Source organism: Varanus komodoensis, unplaced genomic scaffold, assembly GCF_004798865.1.
Source record: "Varanus komodoensis strain SLA01 unplaced genomic scaffold, ASM479886v1 scaffold15, whole genome shotgun sequence".
Taxonomy (NCBI): domain Eukaryota; kingdom Metazoa; phylum Chordata; class Lepidosauria; order Squamata; family Varanidae; genus Varanus; species Varanus komodoensis.
This window is the reverse complement of record NW_025335440.1, coordinates 25,143,602-25,167,523: the sequence shown is the minus strand read 5'-3', so window position 1 is coordinate 25,167,523 and position 23,922 is coordinate 25,143,602. Positions and strand designations below refer to the sequence as shown.

At 41.2% G+C, this 23,922-nt stretch overlaps 1 protein-coding gene and 1 long non-coding RNA gene across 4 annotated transcripts in view; one reads left to right on the top strand and one right to left on the bottom strand.

Moving 5' to 3' along the window:
• Window positions 1-23,922, top strand: part of CACNB2 (calcium voltage-gated channel auxiliary subunit beta 2) — a 154,678-nt gene that overhangs the window by 98,930 nt on the left and 31,826 nt on the right. For all 3 annotated transcript variants that reach the window (XM_044424829.1, XM_044424828.1, XM_044424830.1), the window contains one exon: window positions 8,012-8,131. In XM_044424829.1, the coding sequence (XP_044280764.1) occupies window positions 8,012-8,131 (120 nt within the window). The remainder of the gene's footprint in view (window positions 1-8,011; window positions 8,132-23,922) is intronic.
• On the bottom strand, window positions 21,084-23,615 carry LOC123020723. The gene is made up of 3 exons (XR_006414196.1): window positions 23,164-23,615; window positions 22,180-22,431; window positions 21,084-21,820 (listed from the first exon to the last, which is right to left on the bottom strand). It is a non-coding gene; the product is annotated as an uncharacterized LOC123020723 (long non-coding RNA).

Sequence of the window (23,922 nt, the reverse complement as noted above, 5' to 3'; positions counted from 1 at the left end):
AGGGCATAGTCGGTACCAAAAGATGCATTCACTCACCAACACCGAGCGGTCAATGCATTCACTCACCGACACCAAGCGGGGCCGGCGGGTGGGTTGTGTGACTGCACAGATGGCCACTCGAAGAATATCAGTTACAGGTAAGCAACCTGCTTTTCTTCGTCGTGGCCTCTGTGCATCACACATATGGGTAGATTAACAAGCTTGCCATAAAGGAGGAGGGAAGGTGTCCTCATTGAAGAACGGAGGAGAGAACAGCTCTACCGAAGGAGCAATCCCGTTGAGCTCGAACATCGAGACGGTAATGCCTGGCGAAGGTGCAAGGGTTCGCCCAAGTAGTGGCTCGGCAGACGTCATCAGTCGGAACCCCGGATGCGAATGCAGACGAGGTTGCAACAGCTCTAGCAGAATGGTCTCGAGGAACTGAAGGCAGTTCGAGCTTAGCTAATTGATAGCATAAGACTATAGTGTGGACTATCCACTTAGAAAGTCTCTGCGGAGTGACTGGATCGCCCTGATCCCTAGCAGAATATTTGATGAATAGTTTATTGGATTGTCGAATAGACTCCATTCGCGATCGGTAGAAGGCTAAGCAACGGCGAACATCGAGTGAATGCAAAGATCTTTCCAATGGAGTCGACGGTGACGGAAAAAAGGCAGGCAGCACAATGTCTTGTCCCATATGGAAAGGTGTAGACACTTTAGGCAAAAAAGATGGGTCGAGGCGTAAAATGACCTTCTCCCTGTGAAAATTTAAATAAGGAGGGTCTATGCGAAACGCGCAAAGTTCACTGGCCCTCCGGGCTGAAGTGGCAGCTACAAGAAACGCCGTCTTCCAAGAGACCAATCGAAGATCCATCGTCGCCAAAGGTTCAAAGGGGGCCTTCATAAGGGCCTGTAGAACTACAGAGAGGCTCCATGTGGGCATAACCGGTCTAATTGATGGGTTAAGATTATATAGTCCCTTCAAAAATCTTTTGAGGATAGGATGAGAAAACAGAGGTGATCCATCGACTAAGCCACGGCAGTAGGCTATTGCGGCTGTATACACTTTAATGGACCACGGCTTCAGTCCGGAATGGTACAATTCCAGGAGGAACTGAAGAATCTGTTGAATGGATGAGAGGAATGGAGAGAACGAACGCGACTCGGCAAAGGCAGAAAAACGTTTCCATTTAGCCTTATATGACTTCCTTGTGGACGGCTTTAAGGCAGAGTCAATGATATGCTGACTATCAGGGTGCAAAAACGTCGGATTCGGATTCGACGGGTCTTGTCTCGAACTGGATAGTACAGAGAGACCAGAGAGTGGGGAAGCACCCGAGTGATTGGGTTTGACAATCGGATCCGAGGTGGTCGAAGTCATCGTCAGTACCGACGGATTAGTAGAAGCTGTCGGATTCGTAACTTTTGAAACTGTCGTCGGCACTGATGGAACATCAGTCATCGAATTCGCCAGGCTGTTAGGTTCAATGAGAGCAAATCCGGGTGGCGAAGTGTGCCGTCCACCTGTGTTATAAGATATGGGAGCGATGGAAGATGAAGAAATGCCCCGTGAGAGATGTCGAGTAGTTTCACAAACCACGCTTGACATGGCCACCAAGGGGCAACTAGTATCACCGATGCTCGGTCGTGCACTATCTTTGCTATGACCCTCATCAGAAGAGGGATCGGAGGGAAGGCGTAGAAGTTCATATTGTTCCAAGGGATCATGAATGCGTCCCCTAGGGATGCGTGTCCAATTCCCGCTCTCGAACAGTAAGCCTTGCACACCCTGTTCTGTTGGGTAGCAAATAAGTCCACATCGGGAAACCCCCAGCACTTGTGAGAGGTGAACATGTGCCTGCTGAGAAGATCCGCCTGCACATTGTCTACACCAGCTAGATAAACAGCCATCAGCGTGATGTGTCTCTGGATGCACCAGTCCCAAATTTTCATAGAAAGCCTGGCTAGAGTCGGTGACTTTGTTCCCCCTTGCTTGTTCAGATAAAAGACGGTAGCTATATTGTCCAAAGTTATCTGAATGATATGATGAAAGATGCCCTCGAAAGAGCGCAGGGCTTTGAAAACTGCCAGTAGTTCTAGGAAGTTGATATGATTCGTGGATTCTAGATGATTCCATGTACCCTGGGTAGATAGGCCGGAGCATATCGCTCCCCATCCTAGAAGAGACGTGTCGGTGCCAAGGGTAATCATAGGAGGTCACGCCCTGAAGGGGACTCCTATTGTAAGATTGGTCTGTTCCAACCACCAACGCAGAGAGTGAAGCACGGAAGTTGGGATCCGAATCAGTCTCGACTGCGGATCTCTTTGAGGATGGTACACCTTGTTGAAAAAGAGTTGCAGTGGGCGAAGCCGAAGCCTGGCATGTGGAACTACGGCAACTGAGGAAGCCATATGCCCCAGGATCCTCTGGATAGACCTTGCCGGGACCGTTCCCTCTCGTCGGATTCAATGGATGTGGCAAGCAAGAGTCTGTTGTCTGTCCTGAGGGAGGAAGGCTTTTTCCAACGTTGAATCCAAGCGGGCTCCAATGAAGGTGAGCATCTGTGTCGGGAGAAGAGAAGATTTCTCGGTATTAATAAGTAGGCCTAGGCTATTGAGCAAGGCACAAGTTGTATGGATAGCCGCAAGGAGTCCTTCTCTGGACTGCGACACCAACAGCCAGTCATTGAGGTACGGATAAATTTGTATGCCCCGGAGGCATAGGAAGCCACAGACAGGAGCCATGCACTTGGTAAAAACCCTCGGAGCTGTAGCCAGTCCAAAAGGCAAAACTGTAAACTCATAAAGTTGGTTTGCAACTGCAAAATGAAGGAAACGCCTGTAACTTGGGTGAATTGAAATATGGAAGTAGGCATCCTTCAAGTCCAATGAGGCGAACCAATCCTCTCTCCTTAGCAACTGCAAAATGTTTTGAAGGGTAGTCATATGAAACTTTTTTGGTACAATAAACTTATTTAAGTTCCGTAAGTCCAGAATTGGACGTAGACCACCATCCCGCTTATGGGAATACTTGACGAATCGCTCCTTTACGAAGAAGTTGATGTATTTCGTTGAGCAGAACATGAAGTGGACCGGATCGGACTCGACGGAGGAACGATGTTGAATTTTGTTCGATAGACGTATTGAACGATGGACAATACCCACCGATCAGATGTGATGGACTCCCAAATGGGGAGTCGGCTTCGAAGCCGATCCCCAGATGAGAGGGGGGTGGGTATTGGTAGAGCGTGAGGAATGGTTCGCCAGTCCTGTCAACGTTGCCTCCGATCATCGAAACAATGGCGGCCTTGTTGGAAGCGTTGTTGGGGCTGAGGACGGCGGTGCTGCTGTTGCTGACAGTGTTGTGGCTGCTGCCTCAGTTGATATGATTGCCTGTAGGATGGACGATTCCAGGACCACTTACGTCTGGCGTGGGACTGTATCTCCATCCTGCGTGCCGTCATCCTCGATTCATGCAGCTTCTTGAGCTTGTGGTCGGTGCGAGAATGGAAAAGCCCGGATCCATCGAAAGGCATTTCCTCGATCCGGCGCTTGGTTTCTTCCGGAAAATTACAATTCCGAAGCCATGCATGCCTTCGGAGAGAAACGGCACCGACCAAGGCTCATGAGTCAGTATCCACATGGTGCCTTGCCATGGATAACTGCTGCACCGCGACCTGCATGGCTTCCTTAATCAGGACCTTTGCGAGGTCACCCTGGTGGTCCGGGAGGGTGGAGGCGACATTGTGCAGGCGCTGCATAATAAAGTATTGATACCTCGCCAACGTCGCCTCGTAATTTGATATATGGAGCCCCAGGCCTGAAGCAGCGTAGACTCGCCTAGACAGGGAGTCTATTTTTCGGCCCTCTTTATCCCTCGGTGCCATGTGCCCTCGCACCTCTCTGCCCTGCAAGGATTCGACGACCGCAGAGTTCGGTTTGCGATGTTGGAGGAGGAAGAGGATGTCCTCCTCCCGAACCCTGTACATCGACTCATATCTCCTGGACGTCGGCTGAGGATGTGATGGCAAGTCCCAGGGCTGCGTCATCGCCTGCTGCAAGGTGGTTATGAGTGGCAAGATGATGGATGTCGATTGCTCCCTGCGGACGACATCGTAGAACTTGTCCGTCGTCAGTTCTGGGCGCTGGGCAGCATCGATGTCCAGGGACTGGACAAGTCTAGACATCAGCTCCACGAAGGAGACGTGGGACTCATCAGGCGACGCAGGACCCTGGGATGTCACAGCGACGTCCGGAGAGGTTGAGTCGACCTCCGAGTCAGCCGAATTAGCACCGTAGTAGGGTGGGGCCGAAGATGATGACTCCGCCGGGGAGAAGGAGAGGCTGCTTCCCCACTGTGGGGATCAAGGTGATGCCCGCCTTGGATCCAATGAGCACAGTTGGTCACGGGATGGAGGAGAGGATCGTGCCCTGGGAGCAGGGTAGTACCCTACGGAGAGCGGATCACCCCAAGTATGGTAGTAGGGGCGACGCCAGCTCTCCAGACGTTGCTCTACAGAGTGGCTCCTCCGGCTCCCCAGTAGGGACAGTCCAACGTCCGCTTCCATTGTGACCGTGGGCATGGGTGTCGGTGACCTCGCCCTAGGAAGGGAGTCCTGGATTTCCCCGTCGGACATTGAACCACGTAGAGTTGGAAGGGGTGCAGGCGGGAGGTCAACCACACGGCGGGGAGACCCTTGAGGGGTAACCCGCATAGCCTCCTGGAGGACCGGTTCGGGCGGAGTCGGTACTGTAAGCGCCACCGGTACTGAGGGGCCCATCGGATCTGAGTCCCGATGTCGGGGATGGTCCGGACGGTCCGAATTCCTGGGTTTCTTGGGAGGCTTGGAGACCTTCTTCTTCCTGGCATTTTTATGGCCTGCCAACTTCTCGGATTTGGCATGCTTCCGCTTTCCATGCTTCTTTTTAGGTGAAGCAGAGGGAGCCACCGAGGCAGACGCACCTTCATCTGAAGGCCGTGAGGGTGGGGCCACAGAAGCAGAGCCAGGTTTTGGGACGGCAACAAGCGGAGTCTCCGGAGGCAGTTTTCGCGGTTCTTCCTGGCCCGCTTGGAGAAGGCCAGGCAATGCGCGCATTTATCCGTCCTATGCCCCTCTCCCAGGCAGAGGAGGCATAGGTCATGCGGGTCAGTTGGTGCCATTTTTGACCCGCAGTCCGCACATTTGCAGAAAGCCGCTCACTGCGCCATCGCAGAAGTAGAAGAGACGGATAGTGCAGAGGGTAAGTGTGTGTGTGTGTGTGTGTGTGTGTGTGTGTGTGTGTGTGTTTAGATAGATAGATAGATAGATAGATAGATAGATAGATAGATAGATAGATCGAAAGTAGAAATAACAAGAGAAAAACTACGAGGAACAATGAACTGGGTTTTTATTTGCAACGAGAAGGAAACACTGGGAAAGAAGGACAATCAAGAGCAAGGTAACAGCTCTAAGCAAAAGTCGAAAGCAGCACGAGGCACAGCGAACGGCGGTCGCAAAGACTGAACAAAATGGCAGACGCTCCGCTCTTTATAGGCCACAGGGGGAGGGGGAGCGGAGCTTCCTGCCAAAAACCGTTAGCTGTCAGTCTTCCGGCCACAAGCACTGCGCAGGTGCAGTACCCATATGTGTGACTGCACAGATGGCCACTCGAAGAACATCAGTTACAGGTAAGCAACCTGCTTTTTTTTTTTTTTAGCCGAGAATGCACTGGGGGGGGTGTTATTTATTGTATAATTTTAGTATTTATTTATTTTATTACTTCTGTATGTATTTATGTGTTGTGAGCCGCCCCGAGGCTTTGTTGCGATGGGGCGGCATAGAAATATTTTAAGTAAGTAAGTAAGTAAGTAAGTAAGTAAGTAAGTAAGTAAGTAAGTAAGAAAGAAAGAAAGAAAGAAAGAAAGAAAGAAAGAAAGAAAGAAAAGGGTGTGGAAATGGGTGTGCTCATTTCTGGCTTAAGTTCTTGCTGAGCCGGTGGCCTCAGTGATAGATGGGCAGATGAGAGGGCGGTAATAGGAAGTTGCCATCCCTTTTCTCCTTATTCTTGATGAGCCTTTAGTTCAGCCTTTCCCAGTCTGGTCCCCTCCAGATGTTTGAACCTCTATTCACATTTGCCCCATCCAGTATGTCCAAAAACAACAAAAAAGAGTTGTTTTTCAAAATGTCTGGAGGGCACCAAGTTGGGGAGAGCTGCTTTAGGGGTTGCTTGTGTTTCTGAAAGCCAAGTGCTAATTACATTTTTAATTGTTCAGCATGTGTACTTCACTGCATTATAGTGATTTTATGTGTGCTCAACATTTTGTCTATGAAAACAATATTTCTAGTTAATAATTGGGCAGAATGCAGTAGCATTCATTAATGTAGGGTTTATCATTGCAGAATGTTATCAACTCACTGTTTCATTTTTCAAAATTCACGAATGGACAGTGTGATGCATAGCTTACACCCTGAGAGCTAGGAATGCAGTTTGGGACAGATATGACAAAACATAAAATATAATGCCAGCTATTTCAGTTTTCCAGAGACGTTGCTGTTTTCCAGCTGTTTAACCTTGAGATGTAAAATGATAATCTGACATAGACTAGCAACACAGTGTGATGTGAGCATCTGCGTAAAAGGCTGTATATATGGAGCATGCCCAGTGATGTGAAAAGCCTCTTACCCCACCCCCAACAGACACCCGAGCTCTGAAGAGATGAAATGAACTTTGCACTTGCAAATGTTACATTTTGCACAGGATTTGTGAAAGGTTCTTTTTTAAGCACTGTCTTTAATCATTAAAAACTAAAAACGAAGGCAGTTTTAAAAATACGAGCTACAAAGACAGGGTGAGCGTGTGTGTGTGTGTGTGTGTGTGTGTGTGTATGCTGATGATTACATCAGTGTAGCATCTTTTACAATGTACTTGGTCTGCAGTCCCCCCCCATATGAAACATCTATGCTTTTTGGTGCCATGGGAAAATTAAGAATTACACTAAAACAGAAAAACTGAGCAAAGCTGAGGAAAGAGCTTGCAGTAGAGCATGGATAGGCAAAGAGCAGTGATTCTGCAGTGTTCGGTGTGCACATGTTTTATGAGAATCAGTGCAGGGCTCTGCAGCTGCAGACCATAACTAAGCTGTCTGGCTAATGAAGGCCACCTGGATCAGGCTTCTGAAAAGAGCCAAAGGAGGACGGTTGAAGAATTCTGATATCTGTGTAAGCTTTAAATTTCAATTTGCTGGCATATTTTGCTTTTCAGGTCGGGTGGTGGAAGGATGGATTGCATTCGTTCTGTTTGAATTAGCAGGTTTTCATTCTTTTGATTGCAATGGGGGGATGGGGGAGGGAATCAAAGATGTATGTTGTTTACACAGTTATTCTGGCATTGTGACCAGCGGTTGGACATGTGCTTGACTCCAGACATGTTTTGTCAGCTGCTATATGATTTGTGGTCATTTCTGTGTTTTGCTGAAGGGCTGAGATAGATTTGAGCCTTGTTCTTTTTTTCTGATGGGGAAAGAGTGTGTGTCAGGTGAAGAGGTGCTCTGCAGTGAAGAAGGAATTTGCAGTTTAATGCTAAGGCTCTATCCTCATCCAGAGTAAGGATTGTTTTTACCAACTCTGCATTTTTAGTCTGAATGTTGCTTTTAGTGAGACTTAAATGACCTTATTTGTGGTTTTGCTTATCTAAAGCTATCCTTGAAACAGCTGCATGTCCTTCAGCCCTGCACTGCACCATTGGTGTTACTTCACAGAAACTAGCCCTGCTTAGCAAAAGAAATATCCTGATCAGAATGAGGATACAACAAGCATAGAACACTAGTTGTCAGAATGGCTTCAGGATCAAAGCAATGCATATGCTCATTATTTTTCTCATTGATACTGTTGGGAATAATAGGGTTCGTTTGTTTTTGATTTAACAAGGATTTATATCAAAGGTGCTGAACAGGAAAATAAAGGAAGCTTTCTGAGCTTATATGATGAATGCATTAAAAAGCAACAAATCATTTTCTTTATTTCTAATATTGTATCTTCCTCTTGTCCAGGGTTCGGCGGACTCCTACACCAGCCGTCCGTCAGATTCAGATGTATCTCTTGAGGAAGACAGAGAGGCAGTGCGGAGAGAAGCAGAGCGACAGGCCCAGACACAGCTGGAAAAGGCAAAGGTAAGATGCTTTCTTACAGTCTTGAGTGATGGAAATGTTGTTTCTAGTAGAACCTGCTGTCTGCTGAAGTTTCAGCAATGTATTTTCTTTTGTATGAGAAAGATATGCTCAAAACTGTTTACACTGTTTTACTCTGACTCTTACAAAATGTTTATTAAATAAGTAACAAGGAATGTAGTTTGAGTTTTCTTAAGAATTTTTAAGGACTATTTGGATATTGCATATTCAAAACATACATTTTTTCGTAAAATATATAGAGCTGCTGCAGAATCATTTATTATATTGAACAACTTAAGTCTCCACAGTTAAAATTTCTAGTATTGTAAGTTGATTTTATCTTATAAGTATCACTGCACAGTGCCAAAGACATATTTGATAATATTTTAGAGTGATATTATTCAAAAAATTTACATCTCCTGATTCATGCTGATCCTGTAAATTCACTCATTCCCTCTATATATTTTTGTATAATATTTCCAATGTAATTTTGATTCTTTATCATTTATCTATGGCTTTATCTTCCATATTAAGAACATTAGTTAGCATCCTTCTTACCTGGCTCTATTTCTTAAAATAACCGTTTCTCCAATGCATTCTATGTATTCTTTTATTTTATTTCTTCTTTCTTTTCTATATGCATATAGTTTTATATTGAAACTGCATTTCCTGCCTCATTTCAGAAATTGTACCATGGCTTACATTTTTGTGTTGCTTTAAGATATATAGCAACAGCAACACAAAAATGTTTAATAGAAACAATTATATATTCAAAACAGCATATAACTAAACAATCTAAAGGGTTCTACTAACAATGAGAACTCCTAAAAAATCCTTAAAGAGAAGACTTAGCAACCTTTTTTCTTGAACAGTGTGTGTGCACTTAGGTATGTTTGTCTACCCTTAACTTTTCCTTCTTTCAGATGTATATTTTTCAGTTTTAGTAAATTGATGGAAGTTATGGGCTAGAGGATACTTATTGGTCTGGTAATAAATGAAGTTTACTTGGGCCAATCTTTGGCAAAGTTCCCAGATTCACTTTTTAAAACTAAGATACAATGGAGCAATGGTAACATTTCTGAAATGAGATTTGTTCATGCCTTGTGACATTCTTGAGTGGTGAGCCATTTTTGATGACTTTGTTTCCTGGTGATAACTAACTTCTTGAAGACCTATAGATACTGACAGTACCAAAAAGTTGCTAGATGATGATTAGGCCTGTATCTACTTGTTGAATAGGCCTATATCTACCCTGACTGACTAAAATTGCCAGAAGGGGTCTGGCTGCATGAGTAATTAAGATCATAAATGTCTCTTAGAGGACTGCTGTGTTCCGAATAAAAGAAGGCAGTAGTGAGACTTTTACTTAAAACAGCAACCGTAATTATTATCTGGTCTCAGGCATACATTTTTTGGGTAAGGTGTCAAGAGTAAATGGCTATTTAGCTTCAGGCATTCTTGGAGGAAACTTATGCTTGAGATCCTTTTCAGTCTGAATTCAGCCTTTGTTTTGGGACTGAAACAGACCTGGCTGTCATGATACATAATCTTTGCTGGTAGCAAGACGGGGGACATAGAGCCTGGTTGGTTCTGCCTGAACTCTCAGTGGCATTCAAGAATATTGAGCATAGTTTCCTTTTGGGATGTCTGACTCATACAGACCTAGGATTATGTTCTGGTGGTATTCCCAAAAGATAGTGCTGCTGGATTATGGCTCTGTTCCTTGTCCATTGGCTTATATGGTGGTTCTTCTCATGCTGTTGAATATCTACCTAAAACTTTTGAGAGATGTCATGCAGGGTCTTGAGATTTGGTGTCAATAATATGCTGACAACACTGTTTTGCTTTGTCTAAATGATGTCAAGCAGTAAAAGTCCCGAATCAGTATTTAAGTAATTATAGATTTGCTATCAGCTAATAAGATGAGAATATAGAAAAGAATGAAATACTCTTGGTAAATAGACATACTGATCTGCAAATGGAAATGCGGCCCATAGGAATTTACTCCATTTTAAATAAAGGTTTGCAGTGTTGTTCCAGTTAGTTTTGTTGCTTAGGAGTGCTTTTGCCCACCTTTGTTTGGTATGCCAGCTGTTTTCCTTAATAGAGGTGAGTCAGGACACAGTTACATACTCATATCCAGATTAGATTATTGTAGTACCCTTTATGAGGAGCTAACCTTGAGGGTTGTCTAAAAAATGCATCTAGTACAAAATGACCGGAACGGTTTCTGATGCTTGCTATTTGAATTGCATTATACCCATTTCTATCAGCACAGGTGATGAGTATTATCTTAAAAGCCTGAAAGGGTTAGTTTCTGAAGGGCTGCTGCCTCTTGCATAGGCCTGCCTTTCGGTTGCAGTCATCCTTAGATGCCCTGCTTTGTGTTCTGCCATCTAGGGAAGCACACTTGGTGGTGACACAAAACAGAGCTTTTATGTGGTGCAGCCTGTTGCAGAACCCTCTCCTGGAGGACATGTGACTGGCCCTGCCTTTGATAGCTTTTAGGTGGGCAGACAAGGCATTTAATTCTACCAAGATTTTAATACTTTTTGAATAGTTTATTAATCTGTTTCTGTTGATGCTTTTTTCCTTTTCTTTTTTAGTGTCTTATCATTTTATAGTTCACAGTTAATTGTAGTATGATATACAGTTGTATCTGTAAAGCATGCTGGAGGTTGTTTTGAGAGCAAGAGATTGTATATATCTATCTATATCTGATTCAGTTAGCTCAGCAGTCCTCATCTCTTTTTAAGGTTTCCTGCTGTAGTTGTTCTGTTAGTGTTCTGCTCTTGCTTTATTTCTAAGACTTGGTGGTAAAATGCTGCCAAACAGCTCTACACAGTAACACAGTTGGAGTCAGGAGCTCTTCCATCTTCTCATCATGACCATCCTGAGATGTAACTAAGGCATCTGAGTTGGCAAAAATTAATAAATATACACATGTATGTCTCTTTTCCCTTTTTGTTTGATTAGCAACAATTGTAGAAAAGAGAACACATTTTATTAAAGCTATCAGTAAAATTAAATGTCCAAAGAAAAGATTTCAGATAGATTTTTATGTAAATTCATACTGAGTAGCATCATAGCTCTTATTGCTAAGCTGATACATCTCTTACTGATGAGTAAATCTTTGTGATTGTTGCTATGGGAATTTGGCTTAGCAGTGCAGGCTTGAGTCCATGGACTGCCCTTATGTAATATTCATGACCTCTAGCAAAGCTGCCATAGGAGTTTACAGAGGAACTGGCAGCAGACCATGACTTTTTAAAACTGTATTTCCTTGCATCAAAACCGTGTTCTCACTTCAACTAGTTGAAGAATAAACTCCAAGCCTGACTGTGAGACAACTTGTAAACAGCAGAAGTAGGAGGTCATTGGCAATCTCAAGCTGTTACAACAACGGTGTTTCAATACTACATAAATGTTAATAATTTAAATCATTTGTGTATTAATGAAAACAATAGCTGAGGACCAGGAAATCCATGTATTTTAACTAAGTCAACCAAAAATTAAATGTTTTGGCTGAGAACACTTGACAATTCTTTGACATTTTGAAATTTTCTTAAACAGACATGGGAAAAATGAATAGAAAGCACCATGAACCATATGCAATCATATTGTTCTTTCTCTTTACAAAAGACTTAATTGCTTTCACAGCTATGTATGAAAATAATGCCTTTAGGTTAGCACTTTTACAGAGAAACATGTGCCAGTTTTACCTTTTTATTTTGATTTCAGTGATGCATACCTATCCTAGTTTATGCTACATTCTGCATATTTCTTTTGAATGTTTTCCCTCCATCTTTTTTCACAATATATGCTGTCTGCCATGATCAAAATACTGCTGCTGATTATTATTTTTATAACGTTTTAAATGAAATTAGTGATATGCATTAATGTGATGGCAATTTTTTGTTCATAGAAATGTAGAAAATGTTGGCATATAGAAATAATAGAAAGTCAGAAAAGAGATAATTGAAACTTTCAGAGCACAATTAAAAATGTTTGCAGCAGTTAATTTATGCCATGGATTACATATTCATTTTCTTTGCTAACCTGAAGAGCAAAACTCCCCCAGATTATAGATAGAGATGGACATGGTTGAATTAATGTAAAGGAAAGAGATGCATATTTTGGGACCTCTCTTGACACTGACTTCCCTCATTTCAGCTTCTAGTTGAAAGATTAAATTGTAAAACCTGGATAACTCCTATTTAATTGCTATTTAATTGCTAGAGAGATTACCTGAAACTTGAATTTAACTACCAATCTGTATGGGACACCAACTTCCATGTTATCTTTCCCTTATGTTCATGTCACTTTCCCTGGACTTTTTGTTTGTTTTAAATAAAAGTGCATTATTTATTTATTTGGGATATTTTTAACCCATCCAATCACATGCGTCTCTGGACAGCTTACAAATAAAATTCAATAAATACAACAGTATTAAAGATCGTATAATACCCCAAACAATTAGAAGGTTGCTATTCTTGGAGGTGAAAGCATGTTTTCTCTGTGGGAAGAAAAACTAGAAGAATACTTCTGGCAGACAAACAGCAGAATAGGAAAGTATAAGGCAAATTCTTGTGATTTCCTCTGTTTCACACACTGACAGTCTTCCAAGGGAGTTTGCACTATTTATGAAGAGCAGGTTTGGTCCCAACTCTGTTTAGTCCTGATCTCACTGGCAGACTAGGCTGCACAACTGCATGCATATAGACTTGCCACCTAAGCTAGCAAAATAAGTAGCAGATTTGTGATCCCATTATAATCCCAGGTAACCTTATATTAGATGCAGGCTACTTACTTTAAGTTTGAGGAAGTTTCTCTATAATTATGAAAATAGTGTGGGGGGGCGCTTTTATTCTCCTATGTACATATTGTTGCTTTAAATTCCTTAGCGATGAAGGAATTTCACTCTCTGGGTGCATTGTATCAATGTTATGTGATGTAAGTTATAAACAAAAAATGAGAGAGTTTGCTGCTAGTACTGTCACTGCTACAAAGAATATTAGTGGCAACAAGAACAAGTGAACATAATATCATGAATCTGATGAAGTCTCTATCAATGGACGTTTATCTCAAAACTGAGCTGCTAATTGGTTCCAAAATTGGTTCTTCTGTTTGTATTTTGTTAGTATTAAGCCACTCTTACATAACCATGAATGTGTCTAACACACAAATGGGTGCCTGTAAAGCAGGGAAGATGCTGACATATAAAAAAAGTTTGGACCCCTTACTCCGATATTTGTTATATCACAGCAATGTTGTCATAACATGCTTATTAGTTAATATCACAACCAGTCATTTACCTAGAGCAGCATTGAACTGGGCAAAAGGTCTATTGCAGCATTCTTCTCTGCAAGACCCAAGGGCCGCTGACTGCTCCTGGTCACTTTGCTGTCTGCTTCTGTTTCTGATCTGCTCCTTGCAGGTATTCCTCTCTAGTTTTGCTTTGTTGTGTGCCTTAGTGTTGAGTTCAGCTGTTGGATCTACACTGTCGAGATGGCTTCAGGGGTGGAGAATCAGAAGACCTGCTGTTCTACATTTGTAACATGATGGTAGGGAGACTCACACATGAGCAGTCAACCAATTAGCTGTGGTGGGGAAAGAACCCAAGAGTTAAAAAAAAAAAAAAAAAAGCACTGTGCAGGTCCTGGAATAGTGTCATTTGGTAGTTCTGGGAGCCGAAATGCCTCCTGCCTGAAAAACAGTGAAGATCAATTGTACTTATCCCTAGCTAGGTGTGTTAGTATGTGTGTTTGTATGTATGTATGTATTTATGGCACTCATGCTGCCCCATAGTTCAAGGGCTCTCTGAGCAGATCACAAGGATGACAGCATACAGAATAAAATCAGCAGTTATAAAAAGTAGTAATCTAACATCTTAAAAACAATAATTAGCATGGAAACAGGAGACAATGTGTATGGCAAATAAAAGCAGGCAGAAAGAAAAACAAATAAAGCTGTAATTACATGAAAAAGCGATACAAAATAAAAATGACTTCACCTAGTGACAGAAGCTAAACAGTGAGGGCTCCTCCAGGTCACCTCCTTAGAATGGGCATTCCAGAGGCAAGGCGCAGTAACAGAAAAAGCCCTTTTCTTTGTTGTTTCCCCCTGCAGTGGGAGGGGCTCACATGGAAGGGCATCCACAGAAGTCCTTAATGGTCTGGTTGGGATCTATGGAGACTGCAGTCTTTTCTGGGAGCAAGTCTCATTGAACATATTGGGACTTACTTCTTAACACATATAACAGTACTGGAAGTAGAGCCCATTGAGGCACATTGACAGAAAATCATAGCAGTTTTTATTATGTAGATTTTTCTCTCTGGGTTCTTGCTCAGCTGGAGATGGAAAGCTTTCTTATACTCATTACAGAGTTTTAATTTTCAAGCTTATATCTTGCAGATCTTAATAATTAGTCACAGCAGATGTGGCAACCTCACTATTGTTTCTTATTATAATGCGTATATAGTTCACTGAAGTACAAGGTCAATTTGCTACTGACTTCAGTAATCCTATTATTTAATCTTCACAAGTTCAATAAATTCAATGTAAAGAAATTACATAATTATCTAGGATGCATTTTGTATTCACATTATTTATTTATTTCTAAAGGTGCATACCCTGTACTGTCAAGGCCAATTTACATTCCCAGGGCAGCTTACAAACAAATAAAAATAGCAATTCAGAAACCCACACCTTAAAAGATAATAATAGTACAGCAACACAGGGTGTGGGGAACCATTCAATAAAAATAAAAATTTACAGCAGCTTCAAAGAGCGTAAAGAGTTCAGCAGGATTTAAAATCCTGGGAAAACAAACATTTTTGCTTGGTACTGAAATGATGACAAAGCACATGACAAGTTAATTTCCCATGGGAGGGAATTCCAAGTTGCCACTGCCAAAAATGCTCACTCCTTGGGTGTCACCCACCTTATTTCAGACAGCAGGAAGCACCCAGAGAGCACCTCAGATGAAGATCTCAGGTGCATAGATGAGGTGGCGTGAGAGAAGTTAGTGTGATGGATGCCTGGGTCTCAAGGTGGGCAGTGCTCTTATGGCTGGCATCAACATTTTGAACTGAGCCAAAAAGGAGTTGTTTCAGAATAGTTGTGATAGGTTCTCTTGGTCCATGTTAGCAGCCTAGCAACAGCAGTCAAAAACAGCAAAGCAGTCAAAAAGCAACTTCATGTCATTGTAATTCTAAAGAGTATGTATGTGTCCTAGCTCAGGTAAGTGACACTAAGAAATAATTGGCTTTGCATCTCGCTTTATCAAGTCAAGGCATGCATGAGCCTTTTCCTGTTGCATGCATCTCCTTCCTTCCTCCTTTTGCACAAACTGTGATTAAACTAGGATATTTTTGTCAAAACTAGGAACTTTAGCTCACTAGCTTAGGAACAACCCAATATATTCAACTATATGGGTATTAATTGATTTAATATCCTGGCTTGTTCCAAACTAACTCACCATCATTTCCTGGCTTAAGAAAAACTAACAGTAATTATAATTTTCCTGGTTTAATTATAGCTTGCAGGAAGGGAGGAACAATGGGGCAGATGTCAGCTTGATAATAAGCAGAAATATGATGGTCAAAATTGGCCCAATGTGTTTACATTTTCTGAAAGAATGATTCAATTTGGAAGCTCAATTTAAACTGTCTTGATCGTAGCAAACCGAATTACTGCTGTTTGAATGTAATGCAAATATGTTCTGTCATAGCTGTGTCAATACATGACTAGCATTTCACAGGTGCTTAGTGGCTTATTAGAATATATTTCCCTTAGTGGTTCATTAGAATATATTAAAGTTTTCTTTGCTTTATTTCAAAGTGTCCCAAAATGCATAAATATGAAACTGTCCCTGAATGTATGTGTAACTTTATGAATCATATCGTGATACTGTATAATTAAGGGTTTTTTATTTCTGTCATTTAAAAAATCTTAATACTCAGTGTCCTCACTTAAATTATTTTGTTAAAGAATAAGATAACTTTTCCCATATACACAGAATAGGCGAAAATGTGACTTCAGATTTGCTATAATACTATACTATACTATACATAAAAATCTAGTTTCCAAGAGAAAATATGAGAGATGCTCCCTCAGTATTGAGCAGCCTGGAAGTCCATATGGTACTGAATAAGGCATGAACAGGGTTTTACTAGAGTGTACAGAACCTGGCACTGGTGGACAGGATCCAGATATCAAAGAGACAAGATTAAGAGTGTGGGAGCTCCCAAGGAAGAATGAAGTTGTTTTGGCAATCATCCAAATTCAACTGAGAACATAAGTTGGCAACAAAACAGTGTTGAAGGCCCAAGCTGAAACCTAGCAGGGAAAAAGCAGAGCCCTGATGTGGAGCTTCAGGTGTATTCTCTATGAGGAAGTTTTGAAGTGCTGAGTATCTTTGAATGATAATTTTATGGATGGTCTTAGAGGGCCGGGTTCCTCATTTGAGTTACATGAATTCCAGTTTCTAGTCTCTTCTAGTCAAACTTTAGGATGCTTTCCCTTGGATGCTGCTCATCCACATATGTAGAGATTGCGTCTGTCTTGAGATTGCTGTCCAAGGTGTTTAGGAACCAGGACATTTCACCAGCCTCCAAAATATTGGTGTGTGTGTTTTAGGGTAGGATGAGTGTAATACTGGACAAGCCTGGGTGAGGTGCCATGTCAAAAGTTTTAAATTTTCTGTTTAAGGACTACTAGTATCAAGACTCAATTTCTAGTGTGCAATTTCTATTTACTTAATAAGAATTGTATGGTGCATACAGGGCTGTGGAGTCAGTACATAAAACCTGACCCCAACTCCTTGATTTACAGTACCTTGAACTCCGACTCCTTTATTTATATATCAGTATAGGAAATAAATATACTAATTCTTTATTTCCTATATTTATTGAAAGCACTCAACCTACACAGCACTGCAAGTGTCTTGGAATTTGACGCTCTAGTAGGTGCATTTTTATCAGAAGCACAAAAACTACTAATTTTTACAACACATGTTTTCACAATCATCATCTTTTGTAATACATTGACACACACATTTCCCATCTGTTGTTATTATAAAGTGTTCAGAAACAGCAAACTTCATTGACACTTCTTTTGCCATTGTGATTTTTTCCATGGGATGCCATTTTCACTAATATATGAAAGTAAACATATCCTGAAAATATAACCTGAAAAAATAGATTAACTTAATTATCTGTGAAATAGGAAAATTTAACATTTATATTGCAACTTAAATTTATTAGGAGTAAAAATTGGCTCATTTTTACATACTCCGATTCCAGAAACCCAAGAATTGCTTTCAACTCCACAGCCCTGCATACTTTTGTTACATTGCAGTAGTTATGGATTGTAAGAGACGACACTCTGGTATGCTTGGGGTTAGATAGATGTGGGCTACAATGAATCTGCCAAAAATTGTGCAGGTGCAATTCAAAGCAACTACTTTTGATCTGGATTAAAATATTTACTTTGTTTTGTTTTAGAAACTGATTGTAATAGAGGGAAAATGCAAAATGCCTTAACCATTGAAGGTAATTGCTTTTAATTTAATCCTTTGTTTCTCTTACCATTTTATAGAATCCTGAATTTTTTTATTAGCTGCTTTTTCGTAGTGCAGATGTTTCTTTTCAACATTGGTTTAACATTGGTGGGCACTTGTAAGTTTTGTTTATAATATGAAAATTGAATTTAAGTGGCTTGTAATAAATACTGAGATGTTCACAAATGTAAAAGATACATAAGCAATATAATAGGTTAAACAATCCAAAATTGAGTACTGATCCATAGAGATAGATTCTTAAATATTCAATTGAATTTCTTTCTGATGAATGTATATTTAAAAATACATCATGCAACTCTCATCTTACAGTCTCCTTTGTTGCTGTCCTCGGTTTACTTTGCAGTTGAAACTATTTTTTAAATTAGTAACTGCTATTGCATCTTATTTTTAAAATTAAAAATAAAGACCAACAAATGTCCCGCTTACTTGAATTCTGTTGGCTACTTACTTTTTCTTTCTGCTTTCAAATTTATGTGATTCTTAAGGAAATAAACCTAAAACACACATACTACTGGTAAACAAAAATGCCCTGTTGTCTTACTGTTGAGAATAATGCTGAAAGGAACAGCATAATCCTTGTCATTTTTTTTTTTCAAGAATTGAATTTATATGGCATAGTTAATTTTAACCATTCCTGTTACATGAAATGCTTGAAAGGACAGAGTATGAAATAATTTTAGTTGATACTAATGAAAATACTAAACAGATAAACATTGCTTAATGTTTGAACTGATGTTTGAGAAATAAAGGAAATTATCCATAATAAAATGACATGAATTTGTTACAAGCCTCTTCCTTACTTTTCACTACTACAGTTACTTTTATCTGGCATAATGACCAACATGACTGATTAGAAGGGCCTTGAGTATTTCTGCCTGTATTATTTTCCAGTGTGGATTAGTGCAGAAAACATACTTCCCATGATCATAGTATTGGGACTAGGTCCTGGGCTCAACTTTTTTCAGTATTTATATAGTTACCCCTTAACAGACTTTCTTTGGAGAGCTCACAAGAAAATATATCATTAAATACAGCATAGAACAGTAAAAACTATTTAGCTAATGTTTTATTATAACAATCAGAGATGTGCTACAAGTAGATATCCAGATGTTTTGGAATTTAGAAGTGCCAGCCAGCATGACCACTGGTTAGACAGTTGAGGTCCAAAACGTCTGGAATACTGCTTTCCACCCACCCCAAGAAAGATGGATATCTTTTATGGGTTGAGTTTCTATATAAATAGGGATCCAAATGTTTGGTTTTAAGTATACAGCAGGACCCTGTATCTGTGGGGATAAGTTCCAAGCATCCCATGCCTGAAACCATGGTTAATAGTGAACATTATGTACTATACATATACATTTCTTTTTTCACAATTTCACACATATAAGATTAGATCCTAGCAATATCAACATATGATTTTTTTCTTTCTGCATAACATCAAAAATTTTTATTGAAAGGAAGCACTGTACAACTTCTCATTTGGACCGAGGTCAGTTAAGTGAAAACCTGGTAATTCAGCCAGCAGATACAGGAGTCCTGTTGTATTCCTAAGACTTTTGTCATACTCTATTTTGATTTCCTATCTAGCTATAGAGAATTTTCATTTAATAAGGCTCGTTATATGTTACATAAAGATGTATACTTGTAGGATATCTCACTACCTGTAAATTTAAATACAGGTATTTTCTGAAAAATATTTTCCATTGTTTACAGTGGCAAAGCAAATATTTTAAGTTGCAAAATGTTAACAAAAATGTTTAACACTGTTTTTCATTTTTTCCACCCACGTTTTCAGGGCTTGACCCTTCAGTGAGCCACAGTGCACAGGTTGGATGACTTAGGGGATTGAGAGGGGTGGCACATCACGCCCACCTGCACCATGTCCTGTCCTAGTAGGAACAACTGCTGCTACCAGACATCCACTAGCGAATGTGGAGTGCTTTTGACACTTCTGCGCCAGCATGGATTATTCCTTGCAGTTGCATCCTCATAACAACTATGTGGGATGGGTTGGGCTGAGAAATAGCAACTAACCCAATGTCACTCAATGAGCTTCATGGCTGAGTGATGACATAAGTGAATATCGGGCTTGCTATTATTTATTTAAAACTTTTATATGCCATCCCTTATGCATGGCATCTCAGGATGGCTCACAATCAGTAAAATCAAATACATTAAAAACAATCGAAACAATAAATAACATAGAAACAGAGTGACTCAGAAGGGGCCTCCTGGGCCATCTAGTTTGACCCCCGGCTCCAGCAGGCTCCACTCATGACATGTCCACCATATGCATGTCCAGCCTGTCTTTGAACACCCTCATCGATGGGGCCTCAACGACCTCTCATGGAAGCCCATTCCACACCCTCGGGGTCCTAACTGTCAGGAAGTGCTTCTGTTTTCATGTGCCACTCATAGCCAGAGTTGTACAGTGATTACAGTGTGGGACCAGGACTCAGGAGGTCTGGGTCTAGACCTCAGCCATGGAGCCCACTGGGCCAGTCACAGACTCTCAGCCCAACCTTCCTTCCAGGTTGCTGTTGTGACAATAAGATTGAGAGGAGGAGAAGGGGAATCATGTAGCCCACCTTGATTTTCTTGTAGGAGGAAAAAGGCAGGGTGTACATGTAATATAACAACCATCATAATAGTCTTTATGGCCATTGAAACGGTTCTAAGCTGTTTGCTTAAGTTGTACTTGCCTTTTACCCTTAGGCATTTCACTCTGTGATAACTTACAAAGTCTTGCAAAACTATTCCAGCCATAGCACCCTTTACTCCTCATCTCTCTTTTTATTGGTACATTTGATATTTCTGTTTGGATAATTTTATTTGAGTTTAAATTAGTTTCAATTAAAATTTCTTACTTTTTTTTCTTAGCTAGTTGGAACACTGATTTTAGTGTAAACCGAGAAAAACAAATATATACACAAACATTAGATTTTTATTCATCAAAGCATGTCCTGCAGGAATGCAGAAAACTACCCTAAACCAGGTCAGACCATTCATTGGTCCTTTTAGCACAACATTGTCTATAGGTGGAGTTAGATGCATTAGAACAGGGGTCCTCAAACTTTTTCAGTAGGAGGCCAGTTGAAAGGCGGCGGCTATACAGGTGGGCCAGTGAGGTGGGGGCGCCTGGGGGCGCAGGCCGGTGAGGTGCCGTTGGGCACGCGCGAGGTGGCATTGGGCACGCACAGTGGCTTGCTCGCTTGGAGTCCACCTCCGATAGAGCGAGCCACCACCTCCCCCTCTCCACCACCTCCCCCTCTCCCTGCGCTGCGAGGCAGTGGCAAGTGCACGCATACAGGAGGCAGGCAGCAGCGGCTCAGTCGCCTGGAGACCATTTCTGAGCGAGCGAGCGAGCGAGCCACCACCTCCCTGCCTGCGCAGCAAGCACGCAGGAGGCAAACGGCGGCATGGGCCAGATGGATGGCCATGGCGGGCCGGATCCGTCCCGCGGGCCATAGTTTGAGGACCCATGCATTAGAACAATCTGAATTTGACCCAACACTGCTGTGAGGGCTGACTAGTAAAGTGTGCCCCAAAAAGGCAATAGTGGAGAAGAGAAATAGCAAGGCTAGAGACTGGAAGGGAAAGGGGAAAACAGCAAGGCAGAGTATAGAGGAGAGAGAAGAATAAGGCTAGACGCGACAAAGGGAGAGAAGATTGCACTTCCATTTCTTAGGGTGTTTTTTTAAGGGTGCAGGGAGGCAGAACTTCATGAGTACCACTGAAGAACCCTCTGGGCACCACATTGAGAACACCTGTTTTACAACTGCAGCTCCTAGAAGCTGTAGCTAATGGTCAGAAACTATTGGAGTTGTATCCCAGAAACATCTGGAGGGTACCAGATTGCTTATACTTGGTCTCAGCTGATCAGAGTGGATCTCAAGAGTGGCAAAAAGGACTTTTGCCCAGGCTTACCTAGAGATACCAAGCATTTAACAGAGGGTGCTAATGAGCAGTGATGCATGAGAATTAATTATTCTATTAGGAATGTGAAGACATCTTTCAGGGGAGAAACCCCAAGTGATTACTGTTTCCTTCCAATATCTTCCTTGTCTTCATTACACAGAGCTCTGCATCCTTATCCAAAGCTTTAACTAGAATAAATGGGAAAATGAACACAGTGTAACTTACACTTTAACTGCAGTTATAAACATGGTGGTACTTCTTTCCCATTTAATATCAACCCCCAACCATGACTGTATCTTCTCATGACTGGCCTAGCAAACCAGCTGGCCAACTGGAGGCCAGCACTGAGAGCTTTTTCCCACCCACCTCACTGTCCACCTCCACAAATTGTCCTCATTTGCTTTGTGCTAGCAATATTTAGTCCTTTTCTGAATTAATAGGACATAGGATTACCTAGCTTGCTAAACTCTAAAGTTAAAATTGCCCCTGGGAATGGGCAATACCTAAGAAGCTTCAATGGACTGGTGGAAGTGAGTAAAGTACATACCAGTTATCTTTGAATTTCATGAGAATAACTGCCTGCTTTGAAGTGTCAGTCTTTTCTTCTGGAGATGGGATTGAGTTCACATCAGTGTTCAGAGGTGATGCTGCACCGTTCTGGCACAGTGTGGTCTCAAATTTCTGCATGGAAAGCCCATGCTATGCCATAGAGCTACAGCTATTCAGTGTAGAAGGGAAGTTGCTTGATACCAGTTTTGGCAGCAGCCATCAGTTTTAATTTTCTGTGCTTTCAGTGGTGCTAGAACGGTAGGGAAAGAGATGTGGCTAAATGGTAGTGAAATTGCTTTAAAATTAACATCTTGTAATTAGCAGTGGAAGATACCAAGCACTCTGGGATAGCATGACTTACGTTGCCATATAATTGCTAGTGATGATACAAATTAGGCAAGCAATCATACAAAATATTTAAATGATTTTAGTTTATGAATCGTGAATTAGCACTTTGAAAGACAGATCAGCTGGGTAGTCATTTTAGAAGTTTTAAAATGAATATAATCGGACCTCTTGCTACCCAGCCATCAAACCTGTGCACAATGGATTTGTGAGAATTTATAAATGAATGGACATATTTCTAAACTCAAGTATTAGTCATTCACTAAGTTGCCATTGTGAAGACTTTACAGAATTGCAACAATTGTTTGTACCTGTTGTTTTAAGTTAGTTAATGCTTTCACTCCCCCGGTGAAAAAACACCATCCCTCCCTAAATGTTCTTTAACACATTAATGACTAGATGATTTACAACAGATTTGTCCTTAGTATGTTGTTCATTGTGGAAATCAGAAGTCAAAAGTTAACACTGAAATGAATTTCTTATCAACAGAAACCATGTTAACATTACAGCTGGTCATGAGCTGGATGAGATACTTGACATAACATTCTTTGCCTCCTAAGACTTTTAAAACTCATACAACAGTTTATATATTATATAATCAGTTATTAGTCTTGTAGGAAAAGGATCAAAATCTCACCTTTTTCAATAGTTAACCAGCGTGGGAGGTGCCTTCTGTGTCTCTTATGCAGGGGTGGCTGCCACCATATTATCCACTCTGGATCTGACTGCATGGAATCCAGATCCACTGTATGTATTTATGAGGAAAGACCTTTTGTACACACTTCTGTTAAGCTCTTCTTAAGAGTCTGCAGCGTGGACAATGGCTAGGCCTATGTATGAGGCAAATCCTGTGATTTAGCATAGCTTTTAGTCAACTGCAGAATTATAATTGGTCTTTTGTTACAGGGGCTCAGGTAAGAGTTTCTAGATAGTTCCCACCTTTCATAATGAATAAAATTCCTGCATGCTTCATTCCTTTTTTTTTTTTTTTTTTTTGCTCAAGATAGGAGGTTCTTAGCAGGGAATGAATTCCTTGAAGCAGTTTTTCCCAACCTTCATATTAGCAAAATGTTTGTAATTCATATAGTTGCTGTTATTCCAAATCTATATGATGTACCTGCAAATAAATAGCCCAATAATGGGATTAAAAGGCAATGGAAAACTAAGGTGAACAGACAGTGCATATATATTTACATTCAAAACTCAGAAGAGATTTCCACCTTTTTTTTTTTTGGCATACTTCTAAATGTTCTGGCTCATACCTGTGCTTGATTTTATTACCCCCCCCCCCTCTCTCTCTCTCTCTTTGCAAGAACGAAAACTTATATGATCATTTGGCATGGATGGCTCCCACAATTCCACTAATCTCATAAACAGCCTTTTCTGTTCTGTGAAT